At 39.7% G+C, this 23,405-nt stretch overlaps 1 protein-coding gene across 4 annotated transcripts in view; it reads right to left on the bottom strand.

The window, feature by feature from the left end:
* Positions 1-23,405, bottom strand: part of atg7 (ATG7 autophagy related 7 homolog (S. cerevisiae)) — a 157,206-nt gene that overhangs the window by 39,444 nt on the left and 94,357 nt on the right. For all 4 annotated transcript variants that reach the window (XM_049471600.1, XM_049471602.1, XM_007248300.4 and 1 more), the window contains one exon: positions 14,704-14,826. In XM_049471600.1, coding sequence (XP_049327557.1) covers positions 14,704-14,826 — 123 coding nt within the window. The remainder of the gene's footprint in view (positions 1-14,703; positions 14,827-23,405) is intronic.

Below are 23,405 nucleotides of genomic sequence, written 5' to 3'. Positions count from 1 at the left end.
CACCCGAACATCCCTTACAGACAGCTCAGCTCTTGCATCCACAGTTAATCCTGTTGGATGTGGTTGGTCCTTCTTGGTGGTATGCTGACATTACCCTGGATACCGTGGCTCTTGATACATCACAAAGACTTGCTGTCTTGGTCACAGATGCAGCAGCAAGACGTGCACCAACAATTTGTCCTCTTTTGAACTCTGGTATGTCACCTGTAATGTTGTGTGCATTGCAATATTTTGAGTAAAACTGTGCTCTTACCCTTCTAATTGAACCTTCACACTCTGCTCTTACTGGTGCAATAATGTGCAATTAATGAAGACTGGCCACCAGGCTGCTCCAATTTAGCCATGAAACCTCCCACACTAAAACGACAGGTGTTTTAGTTTCATTGTCCAACCCCTGTATTTATGTTTGTGGTTGTAATATGACAAAATATGGAAAAATATGTATGAATACTTTTGCAAGCCACTGTAGAGTAAATAGAGTTAATCACAGCTCTGTGTTTCAACACTGAGGAATATTTAACTGCAGTTCTCAGTCAGACCACACATCCCCTGAAATGAGAAAGCCACGTGTGGGCTGGAGCGCACACTTCCTAGCGAGTGGGTTGAAAGATGGTTTCCTCTGCTTTATCCGCACGGATACGCTCGATCCGGACCGGCCGAGCTGTGTACTCAACATTCCACTGACGGCCAAAAAGCACAACTGTAAATACGCACTCCAGTCAAACAGCTGCCCCACTTCCGTCTCGAACATAAGAGCCCCTGTGTAAAACCAAGTGTCAAAATATTATGGTAAAGCGAGCAGCATCGCTAGCGCAGCCCCGGGAACGCTATAAACGTATAGAGGCTAAAGGAGGAAGGACACGGAGGTCAACATGTGGAGGTGTACAGCATTTCCCAAGCAAACATGTGGCTTATTTATAGCTGTATATAATCAGTGTGAATTGCATACCGCTCCACTTAAAAGTCTTCATCATCTTTTTAATCCTGACACTGAAAAAGAATCGTTAAAACATAATGAAACCTCTTATTGTAGTGGAACATTACATCATCTCTTTTTCCAGTGAATGGAGGACAAATTATTTCAGGTTTGAAAAGAACATTAATGTGATGAATATGCTGTGAAGTGAGTTCTACCTTCTGGGAGAAGTCTTGGAGCTTCGTAGGACAGAATGAATCACGTTTTGAAGGGATTTCAGTTTTACTTGCAATATAGTTTTTACTTTTTTAAACAAACAATGTGCTTTCTTTTTTGCCTGGATTAGTCAAAAGTACAGTACATCTGTACTCCACACTTTTTTAAATGTTTACTAGAAGTGTAAATATTTGTAACAATGTTTATATAAAATAATTAAAATACTGAAAATAAACTCAAATGTGACAAATGTAAAAGTTATGCAAGAAAATACTGCAAATGACATTTCATACTTAGAACAGCAACAATACAGTCCATGCCTTTGAAAGTGGATGCCTAAATGTTTGCATCTAAAGGTATATAATATATAACATACATGCTGGTGCTCCTATATTTTACCTAACCAAACCAACCCATTGAAGACAAACCTAACCGTGCCAAACTTAAACCAAACCAACACAACACAACTCTATCCAAACCAACCCAATCCTAAACAAACCAACCCATCAAAACACTAACCCAACCTAAACCCCAACCAAGTCTTAACAACCTAAACCAAACCAAACCAACCCAAACAAACACAACCCTAACCAAACCAGCCAAACACTAACCCAACCTAAACCTAACTAAGTCTCACCAACCCAAATATAACCAAACCAACCCAAGAATAACAAAACAACACCAAACCATCCAACCCAAACCACACCAGCCAAACCTAACCCAAAAGTCTTAGCAACCTAAGCATGCATAACCAAACCACCCCAAACCCAACCCTACCCAAATCTAACCCTGATTCTAACCCTTTCAACCATACAAACTCAAAACAAACCCAACCCAAACCTAATCAAACCTAACCGTACCAAAATCCAACCATATGTAACTAACCCAAACCCAATCCTACCCAAATCAAACCCTGATTCTAAACCAATAACAAACTCAAAGCAAACCCAACCAAAACCTAATCAAACCTAACCCTACCCAAATCCAAGCATGTCTAACCAACCCAAACCTAACCCAACCCAAATCCAACCATCTCTAACCAACCCAAACCTAACACTACCCAAATCCAACAATCTTTAACCAACTCAAACATTACCCTAGCCAAATCCTACCATGTCTAACCAATCCAAAACCTAACCCTACCCTAATCCAACCATGTTTAACCAATCCAAACCTAACCCTAGCCAAATCCAATCATCTCTAACCAACCCAAACCTAACCCTACCCAAATCCAACCATCTCTAACCAACCCAAACCTAACCCTACCAAAATCCAACCATATCAATCCAACTCAAACCAAATCAAACCATCGAAATCCAACCCTAATTCTAAACCAATCTAGCCAAACAAACTGGCGACCAACTTAACAAACCAAACTAATCAAACCCAACTATAACTATATCCCAAATCCAACCATGTCTTACCAACCCAAACCTAACCCTAAACAAATGCAACATCCCTAACCAACCCAAACCTAATCCTAGCCAAATCCAACCCTAATTCTAAACCAATCTAACCAAACAAACTGAAATACCAAACCAAAACACCAAACATACACTAATCAAACCCAACTGTAACTCCAACACTAGCTAACCTAACCAACCCAACCCATCCAAACATACCAGACACAAACATAAACAAACCAAATCTACCTAACCCTAATAACCAAATCAAATCCTAACAGTAACCAAAAAACCCAGCCCTTAACAAACCTTGTTTACCCAAACCTAACCTAAACTATACAAACCAACCCAACCCTAACTCTAACCAAACCTAGCCAATCCAAGCCTTATCATGTCTAACTAAATGAAACTTAACCTAAACAAACCAAACAAACCACATCCAACCAAACCCTTACTCTAACCCAACTTAACCAAATCTAACCAAACCAAACATATCCAATCCAATCCTACCCCAAACCAACGTACCCAAACCCACCCTAATTAAACCCAGCACAACCTAACTTAACGTATCCAACTACAGGTGCGAAAGCTACTTTTTAGGATCTGCCGTACAGTTAGTCTTGGTGCCAGATGCAACAAAACAACTTCAGATGCCTTATGGATTCCATGCCTTCAGAGCTGATTTGGTGGTACAAGGCAGGAGCTAAACAATATTAAGCAGGTGGTTTTAATGTTAAGGCTGATGCTGGTAATGTTTAATGTTATGGCTGATTGTTGGTTTAGTTTGTGGAATGGACTAGCCCATGTATCCTGTTCAGACACTCATTTCCTCTATGTGTTTCGCACTTCCTGAGGGCCGAGACTAGGCGTCACCACCAGGTTAGCCATCAGGTCCCAGTTTCCCATTTTGTTAAATGTCCGTCATTTCCTGCTTTGATCACCTGACATGAGAACAGCTCTAAATATCAGCAACACTGCTGATGCAACTCTAAAGCTGACTCTGGACCAGCAGTTGAATAAAAATCATGACATCACACCCATTTCCCCATTTACAACTTCCAGCACAGGAGAACAATAGCACTGACTGGGAGGATCTTGTACCAGCTAATTCTGTTAATATCAATAAATAACTTAACATTTAAAATCCTGTATTTGTACTGCCTTTTTTCTTCTTCTAACAAGAGTGTGTTGTTTCATAACAAATAACATTAAAGGGGAAATATTTAGCAAAACTAAAAAAAAATGCATTTGTATTTCTCAACTGCTCTTAAAAAGAGCTGAAAGAGTTTGGTGTCCGAAATCAGAAGCCGAATAAATGGCTCCCTTAGCCAGCAGACTTCGTCTAAGGGAGGGATCTGTACCTATTGATCGTGGCAAGTCAGCAGATGAGAGAGCTAAAAATGGCGACCACTGCAAGCTCTGCTTGGTGGAGCCACTAACACCACCAGTTGCTTCCCTCCACCGGGGGGAGCCGCAAACACCGCTGGCTGTCCCAAGCTCCGCCCAGGGGAGCCGTTAACACTGCCAGCTGCTCCAGATCTTTAGAGCATTACATCTACAAGGTGGAGCAGCAGGAGGTGTGACTAATACAGTATAGTGATTAAAACCTCCAGCAACACTGCTGTGTCTGATTCACTAGCAGATACACCACCTGACACACCACCACCAAACAATGAAACAAAAGTCTTGAAAAAGTCAAAGTTTCCTATATGATCATTTGAGCTAAAATTGATACTTTGTGTGGAAACAAGGAGGTGGTCATAATGTTATGATTAATCAGTGCACAATATAAAATTCAACTCTTAGCTCTCTTTTCTAGTAGAAACAGTGCTGGACAGACATGCTTAATTTATGTCGGTCATAAACTGGCCCCTGTTTTGTCACTCTAGAGCAGTTCATCATAACAGCTCATTTCAGAGCCATAATGTGAGGAGCACAGTGTGTTCTGATTATATATTGTGGAGAACAGAAGATTGGATGGCTAAGACGGCACACTCCTAACAATAACAGCTAGAGCTGTGTGACATAGTAAAAAAACACATTCTCAATATTCTTCAAATTTATGAGCAATTTGAGACAAAGCAACTTTAAATGTTTTATTTATTAAAAAAAAGAGTGGACAAAAAAATCAACGTCCACTGTTCTGATAGAATTCTTTTTTTTAATTTCTACTAAAATTAGATTTCTCATTAAATTGCAGTGCATAGAGTATTGCAATATATTGAATTGTAACTCCTCTATTGTGATACCTACTGTATGGGCAGGTTTTTTCATCACACAGCCCTAATATGATCGATCGCTCATTCCACAAGATAGCAAAGATTAAAAGTGCTCCAACATACATACTTTGTGAAATAGGACAAATTATTAAAGATTGTTCAATCATACCTTCAACCAGAAGCCAGCATCTCATTGGAAGCCATAGGAAGCGTTTAGAGGCTGTTACTTCGGCAAAAGGAGGATCTACTAAACATTGATCTAATTTTTCGGTTGCATCTGCCTAATTTTAAGTTATTGTAAGAATTATTGCAAACTTTCTGTAAATCCTATAATCCTCAATTTACTTCTCAAATTTCACTGTGTTCATCTGCTATATGATATATTTAACTCAAATTGTTGATCCGAACAACCAATGATTTAAAAAGGAAAATCATAAAAATAATCAGGGGTGCCCAAACCTTTTTTTATACCACTGTAGCTAGACTGTATGGTATGTTATGCTAATTCTAAGTGGCTACAGTGAGTCGTCATATACTATAAAAGGGAATTTATTATGAATTTTACCAGTCAGGTTGTAAGGAGCAGTAAAGTCACACCACTGAAGTGCAGTGCTATACAGGAGTTTAGTTCAGCAGCAGTATTAGCAGTAGCTACCAGTGTTGGGAGTAACGGCGTTAAAACTAACGGCGTTACTAACGCCGTTACTTTTTTCAGTAACGAGTAATCTAACTAATTACTCTGACTGTAACTATAACGCCGTTACCATTTCCGACACCCCGTTACTGCACGTTACTTTAGCCGCTTTTTTTTTACTGGCTTTGCCCTGGTTAACCCCTCCTCTGTCCGGTGAACTTGAGTTTCTGGCCGCTGTGCCTGTGGTTTGGCGTGGTGAAGTGAGGCACAATTGTGACGATTTGCGTGCTCTAATCAATTCAGTGATTGCCGTGGAGAGCCCAAGTTCCGAATTAAGGACGTTAAACTCTTTTTAGCTGCTCCGGTTTTTGTGGTGCTGCTGCTTTCTATTTTAGAGCTTAGATTCTCTGCCCGAACCTGACCTGACCCGAGGACCGACCCGAAATCAGGCTCCTATTTTTATTTTATATAAAGCTCTGGTGTGATAATCACAATGTTGCTAAGTAACCAATTATTATTGTTCACTAAAGCAAACGAAATAGCGAAAACTGAAAGTGAAAAAACATTTGTGTTAACTGAAACTAATAAAAACGGTAATTAAAAGGAAAAACATAACTATCTCGAACTGTATTTTGTGTTTATAAAACTAACTAAAACGAACTAAAATTACTGATAGAATATCCTCATTTTTGTGTTTAATTTATTTATAAGCGCTGTTGTACAGCGCAGTTGTACAGCGACGGTGTTGTGCCGAGCGCGCGGCACCTCGTGGTCCTTTAGTTCTTGTGTAAAGCGCTCGCACTAGCAAGCCCACTCTAAAAACTTACTGAACAGAAAAAATAAAAACAAAATAAAATTAAACTATAATAATAATGAAAAATGTAATCACGTAGCTCTGGGCGCACGTGAACGCCTCCGCGTTTGACTTGCAGCATTGTGTGTAGCTGTTCTTAAAAATCATTTAAATTAAATAATAGTTCTATGCTTTGATGTTACAGTGTTAATTAACATAATTCTGATTATATTTCGCTCATTCAATCAGCCCAAAAACAGACAGTTTATGGGGCGGATCGGGTCGGGCTCATAATGACAGTTTATGGTTCAGGCTTGGGCAGAATGTGCACGGGCTCGGGCTGGGTCGGGTCGGATTTTTTGCGTCCGATCTAAGCTCTATTCCCTTTTGGTGAAGCTGTTATATTAATACCATTTTAACGGGCATTAAATTGTTGTTTTTGTCTATTATTTTGTTTTATATATACATATTTCTTTTGAGTGTGGCTTGGTTTGTTTAATTTAATCCCCAGACATGTTTTTCCGCTTTTTTCAGTATTACAAGTTTTAGTAATTTTCTTTGGTTGTGTGGAGAATTTCGTTTTATTTTTTTGAAATTCATTAGATTATATTTTTGTCAACATTTTGGGTTTATTTTCGTTTGTTATTTTTCTAATAATAATAGTAAATGCATAATTGATTTCCTTTTTTTTGACGGGCGAATAATAAAAAGTAACGCGATAGTTACTTTTACTGGTAACTAATTACTTTTATAGTGGATTAACTCCGTTAGTAACTCAGTTACTTTTTTGGAGAAGTAACGAGTAACTATAACTAATTACTTTTTCAAAGTAACGTGCCCAACACTGGTAGCTACTAACAGCGTTAGCTCTTTGGCCGTCCAGAGGTGAGTATAAATCAGCCTGTAGCCTGCTGCTAACCCCGGATAGCACTGCAGGAGCAGCATTAGCATTACCTGCTAACCGCACTTAAGCACTAGCTCTTTGGATGTTCAGAGGTGAGTATTATTGGCCTGTACTTTCGTGCTAGACCTGGCTAGCACTACTAGAGAAGAATTAGCATTACTGCTAGCAGTTAGCCGCTGATGCTAATGCTCCAGGTTTAGAGGAAATCTGGAAATCTTCCTGTAAATAAATGGAAGAAATTAGTTCGCCCAAATTAACAGTTGTTAAAGCTACTGTACATGTGAGTATGAGAATTCACATACTATAAAAGGTAATTCAGGTAAAACGATGGTGGTTTTGGTACCACACATGTCTGCAAAGGTGGTGCTTGTGCTCAAGCCTCAACAGAAGAGTTCTGCTCAGTTCACAAGTTTCTTATTTACAGGTTTGTCTCGTAATTCACCAATTTTGGTCTGATTCACACCAACGCAGCAATTAGCGAGCGCACCTTTCCCCACCTGGACCAGACCAAAGAATGGATTCATTATTTTCTCCGCCTGCAATCGGATCTACGATCAGTTGTAGCGTATTGTGCGGCTCACAAAGCTGCGAGTGTGGGCCAGGGGGGTGGGAGGACCTGCCGGGGGCAGGAGGAGGCCGGCGGCGACAGGTACCAGCTCAGGTAGGCACCTCTTTCTCCGGCACCTCTGAGAAAGTCTGAGAAAGATCTCACACTGGTGGCTAGACCTCACAATGAGCTCATTCATGAGCGTGTTTAGACAAAGACCTCGACAACCACTGCTGTACCGTGTCTACACTGCTAGAGTTACAGAAATGAATTTCCAAACATTTGTTTTTAGAGTAAAGCTGAGACTAATGATTATTTGAAAGACAGAAACATTTACTGATTATTTAGACAATTAATCAAATTTCCAAAATGGTCTAATATGCATGCAAAGATAAAAATAAACACAGTATATAGTGCGTTAGAATGTTAAACAGTATTTTAAATAGCCTGATATAGTGGAATAATGATGGTTCAGTATATGGAAGAGGCAAACCATAGAAAACCAAGATCAACAAAATAGCATCAAAATATTTTTGGTAAATGTTTGGTAGAAAATTTAATTGTAGTAATAATTATTTTTGGCAGTAAGTCTTATACTGTTTGAAAATTTGTTTTTAAATGTTGCCACATTTGTATTTAACACCCATTTGTGGGTCGAGCACTAGAGCTGAGTATGTGGGTTGCGCCTATTTTTTCGGCCACTGCCAATTATCTTATTTTGTTGTTGCTATTGATTCTTCTTTTGAGCTTCTGTCACCCCCAGCCTGATTGGAATCTGATTGGCTTCACCTGTGAGCATAAATCTGCTTGAAGCATGGGCATGCCATGTAACTGTGCATCCACACCAAACGCGACACGAGCGACAAAGCAGCCGGAAGTTATTCATTTTCAATGAGAGCGAGCGACACTGGGCGACAGGCAGCGACGAGACGCGGCGCACGGCGGCGACTACCAATCAGAAACAGATTCTCATGTCTGGCCTGAAATCGTTGCTCTGATTTTCAGTTCCTACTGAAGATTTATTCAGCCAGCAAAACGGAGAGTGGGAACAGAACTGAACTAAGCTGATCTGAGTTACCCCACTATACTACTAACCAGAAGTAAATCCTTAGAGAATTACCTTATTTAATAGAAAACTATATATTAAAACTGAGGAAATTATTTATTAAATTAACAAAACCTTTTATTGAAACAAAGGAATTATTTATTAAAGTTAACGTAACAATTTTTTAAAACTGAGTGATTTATTTATGAAATTTGGCACGATTTATTTAAAACTGAGGGAATTTTTTATTAAATTAACAAAACAATTTATTAAAGCTGAGGGAATTATTTAAGAAATTAAGAGAAATACTGTTTCGGGCCAGGCGACACAGAGCGATTTTATCGCGTTCGGTGTAAATGTACAGTTAGATTGATGTGGATAGGGCCAAGAGATAGGGCAATTTAAAGCTGGTATTCCGTGAAAAAAGCAAACAAACAAAAAAAATGGCGGCATTATTTTGAGTGAGCCCAAGACCGGGATCTTCAAACTGAAGGCCAAGGTTCATATAATGAGGGAAATCAGAGACAACCTGTGACGTAGGCATCCCAAGAAGATGACACCCCAAGAAGATCGCCAAACACCAAACAAGTCAATGGCAGAATAAACTGTTTGGAATCCGCAGACAAAATATGGCTTTTTTCATGGGTGCAACCCATATAATCAGCTCTACTGCTCATCCCACAAATGCATGTTTCTTATAGAGCTTAGATTCTCTGCCCGAACCCGATACGACATGAGGCCCAACCTATACTTGAGACATGAGATCGGTTCTTAATAAACATTGTTCTTAAATAATAGGTCTATGCTTCTTCAGTGTTGCAATGTTAATTAATATCATTCTGAACAGATTTCGCTCAGGTTTAACAAAAAAAACAACAACAGTTTATCAAGCCGGGGACCGGATTTTTGGGCCCAATCTAAGCTCTAGTTCCTTATAAAAGTGACTTTGATTTATTGTCAACAAACATTGCTAGAAAGGGCGCCGGGTGGTCTAGCGGTCTAATGCGCTGCCACTATGAGCGGGAGGTCGCAGGTTTGAACCCCTGCTCATGCAGCTTTGCCATCAAGCTGCTGGCGCTCAGAGGGAGCAAAATTGGCCCTGCTCCCTCTGGGTGGGTAGATGGCGCTCTCTCCCCATCACGCTTAAAGGTGGCGCCAGGCGGCACGAGGCGTCTGTGAGCGGATGTATCGTAACCGAGTCGCTGTGTTTTCCTCTGAGCGCACTAACTGCTCAGGCAATGATTTCTTTAGCAGCAGCTCGAAAAAAGGGTGACTGACTTCACACGTGTCGGAGGAGGCGTGTGCTCGTTCGCATCCTCCGAGGGTCGCAGGTGCCACTGGTGATGGGGACGCACAAAAGGGGTGGGACACTTGGATAACCAAATTGGGAGAAAATGGGGAAAAATCAGAAATACAATTATAAAAAAAACACATCGTTAGAACAAAGAAATAATCTACCAAAACACAAATTTCCTTACTTTTTTTGTAATGTTTAGAAGAACCAAAACAGAGCTGTTAAACAGGCCAATTCCAAAACCTCAGAACTGTTGCATCACAGTATTCACTCCTTATATTTACACCAGCAACATTAGACCAAATCACAACAGAAAGTTGTAAGCATGTGAAAGTTATTTGCAATGGCTACTTTCAGGGAATGTTTTAGCTAAAAAGGCTAAAAGCTGAAATTAGGGCCATCCAGAGGATGCGTTGCTGCAGGAATCCATGCATTTGTAGTATGCTTGGAAAAAGCCGATGGATGAGGATGTGCAGGCTTTGACACTTGTGGGCTGGGAGAGGTGACAGATCCACCACACAGCCCTCACAAGCCAAAAGGAACGACAGATTTCTAATAATGTAATGAAGTAAAAAGTTAAAAGATAAATTTACGCTTAGAACAGTACAGGGCTATGATCGGGAGATCGCCGATTTCAAATCCTGTTCATGTAGCTTGTTATCAGCTACCGGAGCTCTGAGAGAGCACAATTGGCTCTCTCTTGGTGGGTAGATGGCGCTCTCTCCCCTCATCACTCTAAAGGGTGATGTCGCTCAGCACAAGGCTTTTGTGAGCTGATGTATTGCAACCGAGTCGCTGCGCTTTCCTCCGAGAGTGCTGTGATGCTACTCGGAAATGCTGCATCAGCATCAGTTCATAAAGAGGCGGAGTCTGAATTCACATGCATCGGAGAAGGCATGTGGTTGTCTTAACCCTCCTGGTGTTGGGGCATCACTAGTAATAGGAGGAGTCTTAATGAATGAGTTGGATAATTGGCCGTGTAAATTGGGGAGAAAATGGGAAAAAATTTTTTTTAATTATTTAAAAAAAGAACAGAACAGGGAGCATTTATACAAGATTATTTTTTTTACTGTTTATACACTTAAGAAATATAAAAATGAAAATGTCTCCTTAATTTTGAAATTTAAAATTTGTTCCAAATATTGTGTGAAAAGTGAATTGTGAATCGAATTGTGAGCACTCCTACAAGTCAGTGAATTAAGTGTTTTATTATTCATTTATCCTTTTAAATGGTGCCACATTTGTAAGAAACATGTATTTGTAGGATGAGCAGTACAACTAAGTATGTGGGTTCGTGGAAAAAAATGTGAATTACAGCTACAAGGTCGCTTTGGTATCACACACAGTTTGTGAAATGTTTGTGCACCCTTCTTGCTTCATGTTGATGATTGTACACTAGGTTTACCATGCAACCAAATTCCACTATTTATTCTATTAGAGACAATAATCGCAATATAAAATGAGAAACGGTATATGAAATTGAAAGCTATATATAAGCACAAATTCCCAACATCCAAAAACTGCACAACAGTTTAGAGCAGGGGTGTCCAAACTACGGCCCGCGGGCCATTTGCGGCCCTTTTCCTTTTTTGGAGCGGCCCGCGAGGTATTTTAGAAATAGAATGAAAGTTGGCCCGCTGTTAAGCAGGTTTTTATAATGTGAGATTCAAAGATTGGACGCTAGGAATCAGAAACGGGCCAAAGAGTCTGAAAGCGGCGAGAGTGAAGTTGTAGCGCAAAAAACGGGCCAAAGAGTCTAAAAGTGGAGAGGGTGCGCATTTCTAGCGCAGAAAAACGGGCCAAAGAGTCTAAAAACGGAGAGAGTGCGCAGTTGTACCGCAGAAAAACTGGCCATGGAGTCTAAAAGAGGTGAGAGTGTTTAGATGTAGTGCAGACAAAAGGGGCAAAGAGACTAAAAGTGGTGAGAGTGTTCAGTTGTTCTGCAGAAAAGGGCAAATGAGTCTAAAAGTTGCCGTAATTAAGGAGTTTAATATTAAGAGACATCATGAAATGAAACATTAATTTGAAAAATCTTAGTTTACACAACACTGTCAAATATAAAGATAGTAAGTCAAGTAAAATGGTGTGTAGATGAAATAATCAGGAAAAAAGTATTATTTAAAGTGGTATATTTCATTATTTGTTTTATTACAGAGTCTGTGGCCCGTGACTTATATATTTCTCCTTCTGGCCCCCAACAAAAAAAGTTTGGACACCCCTGATTTAGAGGAATAACAGCAGGAAAAAAGAATATTTGTCATTGCAAATAAAATAACAGCAGTGTTATAAACTGTCTGCATTCTCACAGAACTGCTGATGTGAGGGATGTATAATTGTGGGGTATTTATGATATTCAGTCTGCAAATAACAGCCCAGTGAATCTCAGCTCTGCTCCAAATGAAGAATAGCTCTAAAACCGAACACAATAAGGTGGGTAACACAGGAACACACTTCCTTTAATTTAGGGCTGTGTGTGTGTGTGTGTGTGTGTTAATCTCAGTAGAGAAAGTGCAGAGTGCTGACGTGGGACTTTCCCACACTTCCAGCCCTCCATCCGGCTGCGGCTCGTCACTGGAGAGCTGCAGATCTGCGCTCTCTGCTTCTCAGGCTTCTGCATTTGTTCTGAATTAGTCTGTTATCATATTCTCATTAAATCTAAACCACACGCTCTACTCTATTACTACTGGGATTTTCTAAACAGCAGCAGACCAAACCAAACATTTACCATTCCACATAAACTTTTTTATATTGTTTTACTTGTTGTATTTTATTATTTACTTTTTAATTTATTTTATTTATATATAATTTTGTCTACACTTTCTATTCAATTTGGAAGGTCATTAGTAATCAACCAACACTAGCAGAAAAAGTAAAAGCACATGTCTCTTCATGTCAAGTCAGACTCCGCCTCTTTTTTCAGCAGGTAACCAACAAACTTGGAGGAAATCACCTTATCTTTTTTTGGGAAGAAGAATAGAAATGTTTTATTTTCTATCAACAAATAATTTCACACAAATACTCGTTGTAGCATTTGAGTAAAACCAGAGATGTATAGTAACGAAGTGGAACTACTCTACTACTGTACTTAAGTACTAATATACTGTATCTGTATCTACTGGAGTATTATTTTTCTCCTACTTCCAGTACCCATTAAAATACTGTACTTTTACTTTCAGTACTTCAGGACTACATTTTACAATAAACTTCTTGCAAAACTTCAGTACAAAAATGCTGAGTACTTTAGTAGTTCTGCTTAGTTTCTACTTAAGTTCTACTTAAGCTTGTACATTTACTCGAGTGTAAGTCTCTTGTATTTTATACATGTCTGGGTAAAACATAATAATTTGTCCAAAAATAACGTTATAAACTAGAAAAGTGCTTATCCCGAAGGAACCCGGGACAAATGCGCAACTCAAATAGCTCCCACTGTTCGCTATGGTGGTTTTATGGTGCTGCTAGGTGGTTGCTAGGTGGTTGCTAAGGTGCTGCTATGGTGTCTGTGGCAGTTGCTAAGGTGTTGCAAAGCAATTGCTAGGTGGTTGCTAAATGGTTGCTAGGTAGTTGCTAAGGTGTTGCTATGGTATCCATGGTGGTTGCTATGTTGTTTCTAAGTGGTTGCTAGGTGGTTTCTATAGTTTTGCTATGGTATCTGTGGTGGTTGCTATATTGTTATTAAGTGACTGCTAGTTGGTTGCTACGGTGCTGCTAGGCAGATGCTAATGCTGCAAAAAACCTGGCTAGTGTGCCCCACAGCAGTCGAAAAATAATTTCTGCTGCTTCTTTAACTCTGCTAGGTTTGGGTGGTATGACGGTAATACATTCGCGTTATAAAACATTTAACAATATTTCCAAATGAGGACAGTATTTTATAAGTTTAATTAGTGTTGGGCGATATGAAAAAAATCATATATCACAATATGGATTGTTGGATATGTGATATACCACATTTATATAAAAAAATTATAAATAACAAACACGAAAATGAGGGTATTCATTCTGTAATTTCAGTTTGTCTTAGTTTTTTTCTTTTAATTACTGTTTTTATTAGTTTCAGTTAAGGAGAACTTTCAGTTTGACTGACATTGCGGCGGCTCTCTTTATTGAAATAAAGAGAATGCATCAGGGCTTAAGTGGCAGTGGACATGCACCGTAAGCCTGTTAGCTGTTAGCCTGTCAGCCTGTTAACTAACTAAGACTTTACTCTCCCAGAAACCTGTTTTTATAATCGGTACTCCGGTTAGTTAGTTAGTCAAAACAGCTGTACTAAGCTGTTTGATACTCTGTTTATCTGTACTGGAGTCTAGCTTTATAATGAGCTTCAGAACGCTTCTGATTAGCTGTGCTTAACATGTTTTAATTGTCAGACTGAACATTTACCGCATGACTGACATAAACGTGTGTTCAGTGTTCACTTAGTCTGCAAATAAACTGATTGGCTGCTGCTGCAGGTAATACCGTATACGGCGGTCATGTTTTGACACATAAAATAATAAAAAAATTTTAAACTTCAGAATGTTGCCACTTCCACTGAACATCTTGACAACTTTTGAAGCAAGAAAGCCTCCGATTGGTGAGTTTCAATCCTGCTCGCACTTTAGTAAGCCCCGCCTCCATACAGCCAAACCTTACACCCTTATTACTGAAGCTGGAGAGAGATGGTGTGATGGTGTGCAGAGATGATGTGATGTGTGATGATTCTCTATGGACAGTAAGCAGGACAGGTAACACCCACCTCAGCCGCCTGGGTCTCCTGGTGCAGCAACGTCAATCCAGTCAGGTCTTCCAGGAAAGAATGGGAGGAGTTAAAAACCTTCGATAAGAACTGGAATCCTTCTCGCTCGTAGTGGTCCAGTACCTGTCAATCAAAACAGAAGGATTTTTTTATTTCTTTTGGGCATAATTTGGCTGATCCTTATATTGTATCAAACTTTAATGAATAATGGACCAATAAAAATGCGCCACGGTAAAATCTTTTTACACTGACTTCCATTGAAAATTACGTGCTTTTCCTTCTCCTGTGAAACTGACATTTCAAAGGTACAATATATTTTTTAGTTTGACAGTTACAATATAATCAAAGTTCATAGGAGATAATGTTTATCTAAATTCAAGAAATATGCAATACAAAAAAAAAATGACCTTGTTGAGGTTTGGAGACATTGTAATGTAAACATTTCAAATGGACCAAAATTTAGTCCAATCAAAAGAGATAACCTTGGTCTGGACTAACTTAACCATGGTCCAATCGGTACAAGAGGTTGAGGCAGGCCATTGTCACCCACTAAACAACAGATCAAGAAAAAAAAATGTTGTGCTGAAATCCGATTACCTTTGGTGTGCATGCGGAAGTATTAGTACAACAGATTATATAGATTATATGGTCACTCTGGAGGAGCTGCAGAAATCCACAGCTCAGGACAGCTATAAGTCGTTCCCTCCACAAATCATCACCTTAAACCCACCATCCCCACTGTGAAACATGGTGGTGGCAGCATCATGCTGTGCAGATGACTTTCTTCAGCCGGGACAGAGAAGCTGGTCAGAGTTGATGGGAAGGAAGATGGATGGGGCTAAATACAGAGCAATCTGAAAGAAAACCTCTTGAAAGCTGCAACAGACTTGAGACTGGGATGGAGATTCACCTTCCAGCAAGACTAAACATGCAACCAGAGCTAGAAAGGAATGGATTAGATCAAAGAATATTCTTGTGTCAGAGGCCTGACCTTAAGTATGTTGGGCATCTGTGGCAAGACATGAAACAAAGCTGGTAGAGATATACCCCAAATGACTTGTAGCTGCAATATTACACTATATACACTATTACACTATTATATTTTGCATGTCACACTTTTTTTTTTCACAGATTTCTATAAGTTAAAAAATTTGAAAACCATGCATTATTTTTGTTCCTGCACTGCTGCAATCCAAAGTGATTTGGCACGCCCTTCTATACACCAATCAGTTTCAAGTATATGAAGACTCCGCCCATGTAGGTGATGATGACAGGCTGAGGGAAAGTCACTAAACTGTTTTTCCCATATTTTCTACATTAGGGAACATCCCCGATTCTGAGAGTGTAAAAAAGGCAGGTTATCAGCTATGAGGCCTGGCCTCTCTTTGATGATAACTCTGCATCAAATGGCAGATAGTGTCACACTTGTCCTCCACACAATGGTGGGCTGGATCTGAGGCCCAGACATCTGGCACCACTGCTGCCCGTTGGCCTGAGAGCACTCAGCCACCCTCTCCGCCAGTGCCCCTCGGCCCCCCAGCCCTCCACCATCACACTGCCTCCTTTCACTGCCCGCTCTCTGAGGAGATAGGGTTTCTGCCGGGCGCTGATGAATGTGCCGCAGTGTTGAGCTGAGGACAAGAGTGGCGTCTGCTTTAAACCAACCAGACGTGGGCGACTCTGGGTGGGAGGGGCAGGCTTACGGAACGAAACGGGGTGGAATTAAACTACGACCCCTAAATTAGGGCAATTTTGATGTTTCAAGGTCTGGCAACCGCCAAGATGAGTCATGAAGCTGTGTAGGAAGGTTTTGAATCTTATGACCAGTTTGTTTTAACTGTTCAGAAATAAATAATTGGTAAATAATAGTGCTGGGCGGTATGGCCAAAAATATACATTACTGTACTTTTCAAGATTCCGACGGTTTCACGGTATATATACATATTTTATATATATATATTTTTATTATTTTTTTTTTTTGGATGAATGGGCTTTAATATAGGTTTGTGAGTTACTGTACTATTAGGAGTATATATATATATTTATATATATATAACACTAAGGCTTTTAATTAAGGCTTTGATTAGTATAGGGTTTAATTTGCTCCACAAAATTAACACAGATTCCTTTACAGAACTAAATATTTTAATAAAAAGCTCCATAAACACTATAAACAAACATAAAATACTCAATGTTTAAGTATTCAAAGAGATGTTTCTTAAAACCTCTATTGCACAAGTTAGATACAAGTTTGATATCAATTTATTACAATTTATGTTATTCCTGAAGCCATTAGAGGCATTACAGTATTTAAATCAGCTATAATTCCCTTCTTTCTCCAGTTAACAAATACATTCGTATAATGCTTCAAGCTACAACAATAATATATTTAAAGAGCTGTAGTTACTGCTCTATTTTACTGGGATAAAACACTCATACAGTAGAAACAGCAGCAGGAGGTGTTCTGATTTCTCTGCAGGACGAAGCCAGACCTAGTGTTGCCAACTCCTCAGTAAGGAAAGTAGCTATTGGCTGTCCTAAAAGTCGCTGGAAGTCGCTAAATGACTTCATCACCTAATTTGAATAATACATGTTTTTAAAGCTGTAAAGGATTAAGGTTGTGAGAGAGAAAAAAGTGAGTAAAAAACACCATAAATATGTTAGAAATTATACAAATGAACTCCAACAAATGAACAATTGTTTTTTTTTTTAAATAGGCAGTCACGTCTCAAAATAACTTATTTTTGTGTAAATCACATAAATCAGTTTTTTTGCAGTGTTGTTAAATGTTATTTTAAGAGAAGCAGTTATCCGGAACTGTTATTCTACGTTGTTTTTTTTTTTTTTTTTAGATTTTTTTGACTGGACTGTGAGTGTTGTGGGCGGGGCTCATGTGAGCAAGTGTGTACATCTTAGAATCACTAAATGTCTCCAATAACACCACTTTTTTACAAAAAAAGTCGCCAGAGGGTCTGAAATGTCGTTAAATGTAGTTGGCAACACTGGCTAGACCAGCATTTGATTCTCTTCTTTGACTGTGCTTATCTAGCCAGCACTCCACAGCGCCCTCTAGAGGTATGGCGGTATGAGAGAAACACATACCGGTTCAAGTTCACCCCGAATTAACTGGTATACCGCCCAGCACTAGTGGATAAACTTATATTATGGTATATAGACAGGTTTCCAATTTGCAAAAAGATTACTTGCTAATTGTACAGCCAGGGCTACTTCAGTAGACAACCTAGCCAGTCACAAGAAAGGTGTCTGTTGACTAAAATTCACCTTTTCTTGTTCTTTGTGAAATACAATGTTTATGATGCTGCACATAAAACTCTTCTTCAACCTCTATTATCTGCAGTAGCTTGTAAAAGAAAATGTTAAAAACAATAAGTAAGTCAGGAAAAGCACCCAATATCTACTCTAACTGGTGAATTAGTATGCCGTGCCCACTATGGCTCGTAGCCACCCACAGGAAGCCCTGAAGCAGCTGTCTTGCCCGGCCGAGTGACACGGTCAGATAGGAGCTAACAGCATTAAGAACAACATGGCAGTTTGTTCCTGTGTTATTTGTGCAAATAACACATCAGTGTTCTATGCTTTGCCCAGTAATTCAGAGCTAAGGAACAAATGGTTAGAATTTCTGTCTATGGAACATCCCCAGCCAAGTACAACTGAGAGGAGTAGGAGTAGGAGTGTAGGAGTGTATTTTTAAAACAGTTCTGTTTACACTAGGAGGAACTCACGGCAAGTGTCACTGCATTTTAAAACACATGTTTTGCTAGCCTTCACCATCTCATTGTGCCACAGAGGAGTCAAACTTAGTGGGTGAAAACTGTAAACGAATAAATTGTAGACAAGGGGTGTCCAAACTACGGCCCGCGGGCCATGTGCGGCCCGTTTCCTTTTATTGAGCGGCCCGCGAGGTATTTTAGAAATAAAATGAAAGTTGGTCCGCTGTTAAGCAGGTTTTTATAATGTATAAAGTGAGATTCAATGTTTGAACGCTAGGTGTCAGAAACGGGCCAAAGAGTCTAAAAGCGGAGAGGGTGCGCATTTCTAGCGCAGAAAAACTGGGCAACGAGTCTAAAAGCGGAGAGGGTGTGCATTTCTAGCACAGAAAAACGGGCCAAAGAGTCTAAAAGCGGAGAGGGTGTGCATTTCTAGCACAGAAAAACGGGCCAAAGAGTCTAAAAGTTGCAGTAATTAAGGAGTTTAATATTAAGAGACATCATAAAATTAAACATCAATTTGAAAAATCTTAGTTTAAACAACACTGTCATAGATAAAGATAGTAAGTCAAGTAAAACGGTGTGTAAATGAAATAATCAGGAAAAAAATTATTATTTAATGTGGTAACTTTTCATTATTTGTTTCATTACAGTCTGTGGCCCGTGACTTCAAATATATTTCTCCTTCTGGATCCCAACAAAAAAAGTTTGGACACCCCTGTTGTAGACACTGGGTAAATTGGGTTAGAATAATAATATATCTAAAAAAAAAACTAAGGAAAATCTACTTGCTAAAGTAATCAACCTGTACCATTTCAGGCTACACAAACAAAACTACTGCTTACCCTAAATATCCACATTTTACACATACGCAGGCACATTTTCCCCATTTTTCTGCCTCTTTCTTTCCAAACCCGGACCACACATCCCATTAAAATGAGCCGCCCCTGCTGCGTTTAACACAGCGCTAGTAAACAGACTCTCCTGCCTAGCAACGCAGCAGCAGAGCCGAGAGCAACTTTACGAGACTTCATGTTTACCACAATCCGACCCCCCCATTCTGCACCTTTTGACTGATGTGGCCCATTAAAGCATGGCAGCCATGTGACGCAGTGTGTGTGGGTATTTGTTTGTATGTGTGTGGGGGTATTTTCAGAGCAAAAATGTCCCCTTTTTTGTAGGAAAATAAGAAAAGACACAGAGACCCAATAAAACGGTTCTGACTTTGTAAAGTATTTTTGGGTCATGCCTCATTTTTTTTTTTTACTGAGAAAAAGCTAAATCTTTTATATTTGGTTTCTGAGGTTAGGCTTAGGCTAGGGCTAGGCTTAGAAAATATAGCTACTCGAACCCACGTTCTCATTTAATGTTTCCATTTTCCTACATTGTAAAGAAATACTGAATACTAGTAATACTGGATGGGTGCATCGGTGTCAGTGTGAACTATCTGTCTATGGCAGGAGACCCAGTTGAACCCCTTTGCTGACAGAGACATAAAAAAGCTAGACTGCAGTTTGCCAAAATGTATATGAGCAATCCAAAATCCTTCTGGGAAATCATCTTACAGACATATGAGACACAGTTATTTTGTAAAGCACATCAATCTACCATTTACTGAAAAAAGTCTGCAAAGGAAAGAACACACAACCTATAATCAAACAAGGTAGAGGTTCAAAGAAGTTTGGGGGTTACTGACCATGTGTGCATAGCTGGGTTTGCATAGTAGGTCATGGGTCTTCCAGCAAGACAAAGACCCCAAAGATATTTCAAAAAGCACCCAGACATGGATGGAAACAAAGCGCTGGAGAGTACTGAAAGTGGCTCTAAATCCCATTGAAGACTTGTGGAGAGATTTTAAAGCTGATGTCCGTAAGTTTTGGGATTTAGGGCCCTCTCTGGTGAGAATATGTAATTGCACTGAGCATGCGGAAAATCGTTTCAAAATCATTTTAAACTGGGTGAGTGTAATGCGGCCTCCTTTCAGAGCGGATGTATCCGATTCCAGGTTATGTTCAGTCAGAGAAACTTCACTGCAACTACACATTTTTTTTTTACTCTGGGTGAACGAGCTACTGAGCTCTGACTTTATCCTTCTGAAGTCTCCATTGCTCCACCAGCTGTTTGCGTTCAGTAAAACTGAGCAGGATCCTCTTTTAGAGGCTGTTAATGTGACGTAGGTACATGAAGAGGCGTGACATGGCCAGAGAAAGTACTCCCGCGAAAAGCGACCCGACACCCCAGTTTTTAGAATGAATATATTAGGTTTAGCAAGGATGGACGTTCCAGCACACTGGTACCATTAAACACAATATTTTGGCCTTTCTCCACTCAGAAATGCTTCTGCTTTCAGTTTAGAAAGTAAAAAATACCTACTTACACTTTAAAATTGTTATTGGGAGTATTCACTCTTTAAATATGAGAGACCTGCAGCAGTTTGCAAAAGAAGAGTGGTCCAGAATTCCCGTTGTAAGAATCTTGTTGATGGTTATAGGAAGCAAATTATTTTAGTTTCATTTTTCCCAAATGGTGTGCAACCAAGTTAAGTTGATAATTATGTCTGGCCTATTTTTGTTGTTTCTAGTTTTTTCCCTTTTTTTTTTTTGTTTGTTTCAATACACAGAAAGGAAATAGACATGTGGATAACAAAACCTGTAATTGCAATAATTTTCTGGGAGAAATATTTTTTTTATATTTTCTGGAACATTTTCAGGGGTGACAACTTTTCAGCTATGACTGTATACTGGATATATTCCTTGTGAAGAACACAGAGTTGAGCAGTTGTGTGTAGAACATCTGGTTTACATAAAAAAAAGGGCTCCTCAACTTGGAAAACTCCTCCCCCTGTGTCCTGTAACTTCCTGTCTGTAGTTGTGGGGAGAGGCTCTGGAAGCTCTTCCCACCGATCAGCTCTTTGAAGCTGCTGGTTCTGCTGTATGTTCATCAGGACGTGTGAAGCTGTAAAGTAAACAGTGGCTGCAGAGGATTTGCAGGGTGAGGACAGTTGCACTGGCGGGAAGGTTTTACGAGATGAACACGTTGGCTGGCGTAAAGGAAAATCATTTAATGCAGATGTAGAAAAAACAGGAGGTGTTGTATTGCAATTATATTCTTGAAAAAGGACCAGTTAAAACAATAATTAATTTAAAAGTTTACACTGATACTGTACATGTAGAGGCACACTGAGATTAGTAATAGTAGTAGTAATTACTCTAATCTAACCATTTTTTTCAGTAATGAGTAATCTCACACATTGCTATTTCCTTAATCCAATCAGATTAAGGGTGCTTTCACACCTGCCTCATTTGGTCCGGACTTTCTGACTTTTCAGTTTGGTCCGAACCAAAGTAGCAGGTTTGAAAGGGGCCGCGAACCACGGACCGGACCAAAGGACCAGATTTTGGTCCGACCAAGAGAAGTGGTCTCGGTCCGGATCTTCTGAACCATGGTCCGGTTCGCCTGCAGTGTGAAAGCGCTTTTCTGGATGGTTCGAACTTTTGGACCAATAACAGGAAGCTGAGCAGGCGTTCCTCAACAACGGCAGCAGAAGAAGAAAAATAACCGGAAAAGCAGGAAAAATGAGCCGTGGATACAGTTGCTTTAGAACAAGCACGTTTGTTTGGCAAATTTTAACTAACCTAGAGTACTGTACTGTGCCTGAAGTTGCTGCTGCTGGTATAAAAACCACAATAACAGCACTACTATGGAGACGAAATGAACCTGTTCATTAATTTTATCCTCATCCTGGAAAGGCTTTCGACAGAATGAACCACCCTCTGAATTGTCAACACGACAACGTCAGACGCATGTCCTTCTAAAACCAATCAGCATCAAGTTAAGGAAAACGCATCGATACGTAAGTGTATTTGGTGCGCTCCCTAAACTGCAGTGTGAAAACAAAAATAAGCGGACCAAATATATACAATGTAGCAACACATGAACCTTGGTTCTGACCACGGTCCGGACTTTCAGGTGTGAAAGCACCCTTACTTACTTATCAAAGTCACTGTGCGTCATTTTTTTTATCATTTTCCTTAGTAAAAAGATATTGCAGTGTCCGGATGGACGCGCTGAAAAGATGAACGAAAATGATGTTTACAGTTTTTTTGGGAAAGTAAGGGGTTAATGCTGAGAAATGTAATGTAATGGAACAGCAATGGTGTTCTTGGGTCAGTTTGACCCGGTGCATGTTTAATTATCCAGACGATCCAGACCTTTAAAACGGGTCAATTTGACCCAGAACATAACAGGAGGGTTAAGTTCTCTCTCTCTCTCTCGCTCATTTTTGTTGTTTTAGCGTGGCCACCTCTTTTATTTTCATGTCATAACCAAGCAGGCTACAATAAATGGCCAGTTTTTTGCTTTAACCCAGTTTCTGCTCATCTTTCTGCTGAAAAAGAACTAAAGTTTGGGTATTCTGGCCCACAAAGATAGGGTGGAAACTAGGGTGGAGCATCGCAACCACGGTTGAGTGGCAATAATCAGGATAAAGGAACACAGTCACCGGCAGCTGAAAGTAACTAGTAAAGTAACTTGAAAGTAAATTAGTTACTTTTAAAATTAAGCTACCCATAAAGTAACTTTACAAGAGTAATCAGTAATCAGATTACTTTTTAAGTAACTATGCCATCACTGGTTGTCATGCCTCACACATCCAGATGGCATGGTGTCTGCCAGATCACATTTAATCACCATTAAAGGCACATTACGCAACATTTTACAGTTAATCAATGTGTTTCAAACTGTTATAGATGATTAAAAGGGGTCATTAAAACACAAATGAAGGCTCTATCGCCACCCTTGTGGTCTGTAGGGGTAAAAACATGCTTGCTAGCTCAGGAGCCTTCGGTCCGCACCCACAGGCTCACAACTTGACATGAGAGTCAGTCTTGCTTTACGGCAAAGACTAGGGACACGCCCCCAGCAAAAAGCGAGAAACAGGCTAGTTGCTAGCGGCTCTAAAATCCTGATGGCGAT

Source organism: Astyanax mexicanus, chromosome 24 (assembly GCF_023375975.1).
Source record: "Astyanax mexicanus isolate ESR-SI-001 chromosome 24, AstMex3_surface, whole genome shotgun sequence".
NCBI classification, from domain to species: domain Eukaryota; kingdom Metazoa; phylum Chordata; class Actinopteri; order Characiformes; family Acestrorhamphidae; genus Astyanax; species Astyanax mexicanus.
Note: the sequence above shows the minus strand (reverse complement) of the source record. Positions and strands in the feature narration are given on the sequence as shown.